This window comes from Plectropomus leopardus, chromosome 8, assembly GCF_026936395.1.
Source record: "Plectropomus leopardus strain MGB_pleo_1.0 chromosome 8, ASM2693639v1, whole genome shotgun sequence".
Lineage (NCBI taxonomy): Eukaryota > Metazoa > Chordata > Actinopteri > Perciformes > Serranidae > Plectropomus > Plectropomus leopardus.
The window spans coordinates 26938564-26947608 of NC_142183.1; the positions used below are offsets into that span (position 1 = coordinate 26938564).

Here is a 9045-nt window from a genome sequence, read left to right on the forward strand (position 1 = left end):
TGTACATAACCTTCACGGTGCATATTTTGGTGGAAAATGTTCAAAAGTACAGATATTAAAGAATCACCCACGTACGACTGCACATCCGTCACATGGCCTTATTGCGACATACTCAGTGAAAGTACATGTGAGCACTCGTGCGGTGGCTGTGTGTGTGTGTGTGTGTGTGTGTGTGTGTGTGTGTGTGTGTGTGTGTGTGTGCATAAGCACAACCCATTTCATGCCATAAGGATGTGGTTTACCGAGTGCAACAACTTTATGCCGGAAGCTCCACAGCCTTTGTCAAGTTATCATCCACAGGTTTTTTTTCTGTGACTGCGAGGTACTCAGTCAGTCAGTCTTTCTCCGTAAGCCAAAAGCCAACAGTGTTTTTCAGAGTGTTGTTCATTGCTGTCACCATGTTCCCCAGGGTGATTTTGAAGGGAACTATGATTAAGAAATCTCAGCAAAAGAAGAGGACATCACCATGTAACTACAAGGAGAGGTTTTTTGTATTGGACACCCAAGACCTGAAGTATTCTGAACGCCGCCCGGGGGTGAGTACGCACTAAACCTATGAATACACTGGATTAAAATTTAAAGTTTTACAATCTGGAGGCCAAGTCTTTGAAGAAAGGAATGGGAACACCTACAATTTGAATCATATAATTGGACTGTTTAGCACACATAAAGCAAAGATCATGTTCTTTCAGAGAAAGCCCATGCCAAAAGGCTGCATCGAGCTGTCCAGAATCAAGTGTGTGGAGATTGTGTGCACTGATGTCCCCATACCATGCAACTATAAGTACCCTTTTCAGGTGAGGTTATACACAATAATTAAACATAGTGTTACACACAGTGAGTATTATGGATTAAGCATATTGTAAAAGTATGACCTAAAAACAAGACCATCAGTAGAATTTTCTCAGTTTCAAATATCTTTACAGGTTTTTCACAACAACCACTACCTCTACATTTTCGCCCCAGACAACGATTGCCGTCAGAGATGGGTCAGAGCTCTTAAAGAAGGTGACCAAATTTACAACATCATGCTTCAGACAATGATGGCAGTGCAAAGAAATTAGTGTGAACCCTTAAATTATGAGCTTGATTTTTTCAAACTTTATGTCATTAATCTTTCTCATACAGAGACAAAGCATAATGATTTGGTTGCAAAATATCACCCAAACTTCTGGATGGATGGAAAATGGAGATGTTGCCAACAAGCAGAGAAACTGGCAATGGGTTGTCATGTGTATGACCCAGTGGGTTATGGTTAGTATTTTTTTTTCTTTTGTCCTTGTTATATATATACTTCCATTAAGGATGTAAATCTAATTTTTGTATTTTATTTCTCCTGACATACTCTCATCCATATAAAAATCTCACATTAATACTGTAAAGTACTGTGATTTTTTAAAATTTGTGATTAGGGCATATTTGGATCTACATTTCCTAGGGCGACATCACTTCATTCTTCCAAATCCAGTGACATATTTCTATTATGTACATTTGGATGTGCCAAAAAAAATTCTCCAATTTCCGTTTTCTAATTCCACAGCTTCTAAAAAGCCACTTCCTCAACTCCCGGAGCCAGAGGTACTACTTTCTAAAGCATAAATAATATTTGCTGTTAAAATATTATTGATGTGTTTTTCAGTACTGCTCAAAATAGAGGGGGTAAACAAAATAATGTTTTGATATTCTGAAATTCTGTTGCTTGCACCAATGTGCCTGTATTTTGGGAACAAATAATTTTTCAGCTCGGTTGACTTGGTAAATTAAGGCATTTCTATTCTCTATCTATTATGTGCATTGCCTGCACTGTCTTTTACAAAACAAAAAGTTAAGTAGAAAAAAACCCTGCTTTCTTTATTTTCAGCCCCTATGTGGGAAGATACAGTGCTGCAAAGTATTTAGTTATCAAAAGTATTACACAAAAATTGCGCTTAAATTGGCTTAAAGAGTTTGTTACTTTCATATTCATAGAGCACAAGAATATCCCTTGTCATGTCATTGTTTAGATTTTTAGATGCAGTTTTTTCTGTCTCTTCCAGATGGGACTGCATCATGCAGGACAAAGGATAGTCATTGCTCTGCAGGACTATGCACCACTCGGAGATGATGACTTGCCCCTTCAGAAAGACCAGGAGTACACCCTGATTAACAGCTCCCACTCTGACTGGTGGGCCATACAGGATGACAAGGGGTAAGGCACTTAAAGATACCCATCCCAGGCTTGGTAACAACTTTAATTTGAAAGTAATAGCACTTTATACACAGTAAGTATGCGTATGAATCTATGATTAATTTATTTCTTTTGCTGATTCCTCATCAGGAACACAGGCTTTGTGCCCAGTACTTACGTAGCTGAAAAATGTGGCAACAACTTTGAGAGATTTGAGTGAGTTCAATTTCATTTTGTCTGCTCTGTGCTTCTCGTTATGGGGATATGGGGATATATACAAACCCATTCTGCCCTCTATACAATTAATTTATTTAAGGGTAATTTGTCTTCTCACAGATGGTACAACAAAAAAATAACGCGGGCGGAGGCAGAGGATTTGTTAATGAAACAGGTAAAAACAATGTCAGTGTTTAAGTATCCAGGTGATTATTCCATTTTCATTTGTTTGTGCTTCCAGCCGTGCTTTGACAGAGAAACAAAATGCTCCAAATAATGATTCTGATGATAATTGGCAGGATGTTGCTCCTGCATAACGCAGCACACTTTTGCTGTGACTGTGCCACCTACAGCAGTCTCGCATTTGCAAAATTGATGCAATTGCACCTGTATGCACGACAATAATGTGACACAAAATGGGACTAGACAAATGTCTCACAACCACAGTGTTTCCTCCAGTGTTGAATTTCCTGCCGTGAAGCACTTTGCTGAGTTTTGCTCAAAATGACTGCTGGGCCAGTGCTAGTATTACAGTATCTGCAATTGAAACAAACAATGTCTAACAAAGGTAATATTTTACTTCTTTTTTTCTCTCTAATTATTTGGTTTCAACTCTCTACTTTTAGGGGAAAGAAGGTGCATTCATGGTGCGTGACTCGAGGCAGGCAGGAGTCTACACAGTGTCAGTCTTTACCAAAGCACCGGGGTAATCTGACATCTTTTTTATGTATTTATCTCGTACAAATAACATATGACTGGTAGATAACGTGGTGCTAAATATACATGCTCCTGATAAGCTTGATGATATGTGACTGAACCAAATAATTAAATGCTTCAGAGTAGTAGCTCGACACACCTAGTGTATATTTAGAATGACTAAAATAACAGTGACTGTTTTCCTCATCTTTCTACTGTTTATTTACTGTGAACATTTCACCCCTGTTTGATCTGTTGCATGAAAGCATCTCTTTGTTGTACTTCAGGTCTAATGGGGAGAAAAATCCAAGAGTGAAACATTACCAAATTAGACAGACGGAAACGGGAGAGGCCACATTTTACTTGGCAGAGAAATACCTGTTCAGCACCATTCCTGAGCTCATCCATTACCACCAACACAATGCTGCCGGTAAGTGTGTTTGCTTCTCGCACGTAACAGTAATAACACGGAAAGATCAGATGCCACAAGGAAGCTCAGCTTATTAAACAGCTCATGTCTCACAAACATGGGGACAAGGGGCAAAAGAATGTGCTGCCCTGCTTTATATGTGAATATGTACTAAGGGGAACCCCACCTAAATTAAGAATTCCAGTATGCCATTCCATGGCCCAAAAAAGTTTCATTTATGAAAATTATCTACTCTCTCATAAAGCCAAAAAGCATAGAAGTAAATCTCAAACTTTTTGACGTCAAGGAGTGTCTTGCATATACAATGAATGGGAGCCTGATTATGTTGACAGGTAGAGACAAATAGATGCACACCAAGTAACTCTTCCTCATACTTCTGATAAACAGAAAGTCACCATCCAAAATACCCATGATGCCTATACAAGTCACGTGACATACCACACTGTTAAATAATGGTTAAAAAAAACATACAAAGACTACATGTACATGTAAAGTGCAAAAAGTTACATGAAGAAATTATTAAGGAGAGCGTAGTTCTCCTTTAATTTGTCTTTGTGTCATCTGTGCAGGCCTGATAACGCGTTTAAGACACCCTGTGTCTCAAGAAGGAGGCTGCTGTCAGGACATTGCTGATCCCTCAAATGGTTAGAAGATGTACTGCTGTGTAAAAATGGGTCAGCTGGTTGAAGTGGAGCCTAAAAGAATTCAGAACTTGACGCTCTTGATTTTGCTGACCTCTGGTGGATCTCACAGAAGTATACTCAGGGTGCATTTAGTGCACCTTGACAGTAATCTGACTGTTTGGTGTTGTGCAAAAAAAACCTGGAACTTTTACAATTCTTTATAATTATTAAAACTATTTTTAAGCTATTTTATCTGAATTTAAGCAGATTATCAGTGTTGTTGTTCACCACATGTTTGCTGCTCCACAGATCAGTGGGAGGTGGACTCTGCGGAGCTGACCTTGGGTCAGGAGTTAGGCAGCGGCCAGTTTGGCCTGGTTTTGGAGGGGAGATGGAGGGATAAAAAGGTGGCAGTGAAGATGATAAGAGAAGAGTGCATGTCAGAGGAAGAATTTAAAGAAGAGGCAAAGGTCATGATGTAAGTGCACCTCATGAACTTGCTTCATATTGTTCAGGTGAAATGAACCACTCAGCTCATGTATGTGTCTGTGTGTTTAAACAGGAGGCTGTCTCACTGTAAGCTGGTTCAGCTTTACGGTGTGCGCACCCAGTGTTCTCCTATGTGTCTGGTGTTTGAGTTCATGGATAACGGCTGTTTGTCAGACTACCTGCGAGCCCACAAAGGGCGTCTGTCTCAGGACACATTGTTGGGGATGTGTCTGGATGTCAGTGAGGGGATGGCTTACCTGGAGAGCTCCAACTTCATTCACAGAGATCTGGTAAATCAACAGATACAACCTTTTTATGATAAAATGTTGCGTATCCACTCTGTTAGTTAATCCATCTGCTCCTCTTTCTTTTGCAGGCTGCCAGGAACTGCCTGGTTTCAAAAAACAATGAGGTGAAGGTATCTGACTTTGGTATGACCAGGTAAGCTTTTCACTGAGTCTTTATCTGACATATTTGTAGAACTTTAGAATCACAGCATTTATTTTCTTTTTACTAAATGTCAACATACTACTGTATAATGGCGGGTGTCCACTCTCTGCTCTGTAGATTTGTGCTTGATGATCAGTACACTAGCTCCCAGTGCTCCAAGTTCCCAGTCAAGTGGTCGTCCCCGGAGGTCATCAAGTACTGCAAGTTCAGCAGCAAGTCTGACGTCTGGTCATTTGGTATGTTCATCTGGCTATCTGAGTCTTTTAGTTGTTTTGTTTGTGTATGGCTTCCTGTCTTTGTTGTCATGCACTATCCTTCATTTGACTGTTTTTAAAGAGACAGTTAACCGTCAGGTTGGAAACATATTTTTCCTTTTACCTGTAGTGCTGTTTCTCAGTATACATAGTTCTGATGTGAGTTGCTGAATTATGGAGATACCGGCCGTGGAGATGTCTGCCCTTTTTCAAATTTAATGGAACTAGATGGCACTATATATATATTCAATATATTATATTCAATATATTCGAAAAAACTCAGCAGCGATATCGCCTTACAGAAATCATGACTCGCTTACTCAAGATAATCCACAGACCTTGTTGTGAGCAGTTTCATGTACTACTTTCTTTCTGCCGAACTACACCCGCCAACCGTATCAACGTGCAGAAGGAAGTGTGCATTTACTCATATAGACAAGAGGCGTGTCCTTGTGATAGTTCCAGATGTAAACATTAATGGCTTCCTCCTTGGCTGAACCGCAACATAAATAAGCTCAGCGGGGCAAGGTAAGCTAGCAGTTGATTCACACTTCCTTCTGTGCAATGATATGGTTGATGGGTGTGTTTGGTAGACAGAAAATAGCTCCTACATAAAACAAGGTCTGCGGATCATCTTGAGTAACGTGGTCATGACCTCTGGAAAGAGACATTGTTTTTAAGGTTCTCAAATGTATTATTTTGACATTTGAGTATTTCAATTATGTTTGAGAGAAGGCAGGCATCTCTATGTCCAATTTCTCAGACACTCGGCAACTCACACCCAAAAATTCAAGATTGATTTAAGTTTTTACAGTAAAAAAACCTTTGGAGTTATTTTCTGACTGGTGAACAACACACCAAAAACACCCTTGTTTCCCTGATGGGACGCTTACTCTGGTGTTGTCTGCTATAGTGGACTTAGAGAAACTATACTAAACTGCAGGGATTAAACCCACATTTAGAAGCAAACAAAAGATATTTCAAGACACAGATGTTTGTTACATCTGTAGAAAAAAATCAATAGTGTAAAAAGCATTGGTCCGTTATTAATTGAATAAATTAGGAATAAATTTCATTGATTTCTTTCTTTGTATGTGTTCATGTGTGCACATGTGCCAAAGACTGTAAGTATTGGTAGCTATTTTCATGGAGCAAAGCCAGCTAGTGGATTTGCAGTAATCTCCCAGAAGTTAATACTGTTAGGATCATCGCCAAAAAAGGAGTCTAAACAGTATATTGACTTGGCATGGAAAGTTCCCAAGGATAAAATCTTGTGTTTAGAAGTTGTTGGATGCATAATAGTGTTTCAAAAATAAATATGTTCAATAATACACATATATTCATTAATTTCCAACAAAATCAGTCTAAATAATAAGTTTTTGACAAGACAAAAATAACAGTTTTTAAGTACCAGGAATAATTTCTCAATTAAAAAAATGTAATTTGGTAGACAGTGCAAGACAGCATGTAGCTAAAAACAACTGCTAAATGGATGGACACGTGGCTCTAAATGTCTGTTATAATACACTGTCAGTCAGTCCATTTACTTTTGATGATGCTTGATATTGCCATTCAAAATACTGTTTGCAAAACACTTCACATTGAACAACCATGCAAATGATTAACCAGCCACACAAAAACAGATTAAAGGGTTAACTAAGCAGTCTCTTTGTCCACCCCTGCTCAGGTGTGCTCATGTGGGAGGTGTATAATGAGGGCCGTCTGCCATATGAGAACCGCACCAATGCAGAGGTGGTGGATTCCCTGAACGCTGGCCTCAGGCTCCTGAAGCCACGCTTGGCCCCAGACGCTGTCCACCTGCTCATGGAGTGGTGCTGGAAGGAGGTAGGCACAGGAAATGAAACATAGCTGCTGACATACAAAACACATCAACAGAAAAACTCAAATGCTTTTGTTTTCATACTGTCATTCTCAGAAACCAGAAGACCGTCCATCCTTTGCTCTCCTCCTGCATGAGCTGGCCTCCCTCTCAGACCTGTGAATCAACATCAGATTTGAGGTTGAAAAATATGCAAATAGCTCTATTTATTCTATTTATTTATTACTAGTTGCTTGTCAAATGTTTTCAAATGTCTGTGAAGTTCTTTCGAGTAACATAATTACGATGGCAGTTTCAGATTCCTGGATTTTGCACTTTATCTGTTTCATACTGTAGCTCTGTATACAGTCTGTTCCTGAGAAGGCTCACACAGCCCATTCACACAGCTTACTGCAAGTTTATGTTAATTAATGTTTTAAATATATCAAAAGGTTTCTGTACATAAAATAGGTGAGATGGTTGTGATGTTTAACCCACTGTGAATTAAATGGATTTGTTGTCATTTTTTCTGATAAGTTTTTGACACATTTTTAGCACTTATAGTTAGATAACAACAAAAGTAGTTGATTTCATGCACTTTTTAAAAATGAAAAAAAGGCTCCTTAAGTTTCCACAAATTCTAGGTTTTAATAATTCAGATTATTAATTAAATTTGGAACGTCTTTAGGCAATTACTCACTCCCTGTAAGCTTAAAAAGCAGCTTTTTGCTGCTTCTTTACAGAAAACAGTAGCTATAGAAAGCTTGAAAATTTGGGTCAAATGTAATGAATTCCAATGGGGACGAGTTTTCAATACAGACATCATCAAAATGTTAATAGAAACTACTCAACCTACAAACTTTATGCTCCAAAAAGTTGTGGTTTGGGCAAAATATGGTCACATACAGCACAGCTTTCTTCTATGTTAATACAAAAATGTGCTGCTATGGTTACACATAACTAGAAAAATGTAAATAACAAACTATCATTACTGGTACCTATACAGTATGTGTTTGGGAAACGAAACAGGAGCTCTGCTGTGCAGGTGTAGTGGCCAAAGATGGAAATACAAGGCATGCAATGCTCTCTGTTCCAGAGATACCAACTTAACTAATAACTAAAAGTAAAAAGCAAAATAACTAAAAGTATCAAGTCAAAGGTGATTTGTAATATCCATAAGAAGAGAAAAAAAATGTTCAAAAAAATTCCCTGAACATCGCATGAATCTAAATGACTTTTATAAATTCAGCCTATTTTCATGTGGGACAGCTGTGATAGAGCCAAACAAAGTTTATGGACACATATTATGAAGTAGGAGGAAGATGTATCTATGTGTTGCACTGGATAAGGACCTTTCATTTCAATGTTTTTGCCTGAAAGGGACAGTTCATCCAAAAATCAAAACTAAATATTTTTACTCTTACCTGTAGTGTTTTTATCAGTCTAGCTTTTTTTGGTGTGAGTTGCTCAAGTGTTTGAAATATCAACCATAGAGACGTATGCCCTCTTAAATATAGATATGTAAATATTAATGCTGTCCTCCTTAGCTGAGCTGTAATATAAACTAGCTCAGTACTGCCAGGTGAGCTAGCAGTAGATGCACACTTCTTTCTGGCCAGTGTAGTTAGGTCGAAAGAAAATAGTTTATGATCAAAAATGAAAATGATCAAATGCCTTTTACAAATCCATATATGTACCTGCTAAACACAGTTTAAAGTGTGGGATTAATAATAATTTAAAAAAGGCCTGGGGCAATATGGTCCCAGTGGCATCTTGCCACCAGGGGTCAGAGATGACCATTGTTTTATTTTGTCTGGTATCATAATACTTTTTTTCTGTTTTAATATAAACAGTTTTATCTCTAACACACTGGCCTATATCTTTAAATTGCCTAATTAACA

General features: G+C 38.3%; 1 protein-coding gene across 1 annotated transcript; it reads left to right on the plus strand.

Moving 5' to 3' along the window:
* The first annotated feature begins 279 nt into the window (after positions 1–279).
* itk (IL2 inducible T cell kinase) lies at positions 280–7667 on the plus strand. The gene is made up of 17 exons (XM_042493666.2): positions 280–536; positions 693–797; positions 927–1008; positions 1129–1254; positions 1541–1578; positions 2037–2188; positions 2318–2383; positions 2504–2558; positions 3010–3089; positions 3367–3509; positions 4079–4153; positions 4442–4610; positions 4695–4911; positions 4998–5062; positions 5189–5307; positions 7013–7170; positions 7262–7667. The coding sequence occupies exons 1-17, from the start codon at positions 399–401 to the stop codon at positions 7325–7327; spliced, it is 1854 nt and encodes a 617-aa protein (XP_042349600.2). The 5' UTR covers positions 280–398; the 3' UTR covers positions 7328–7667.
* The last annotated feature ends 1378 nt before the right edge of the window (positions 7668–9045 follow it).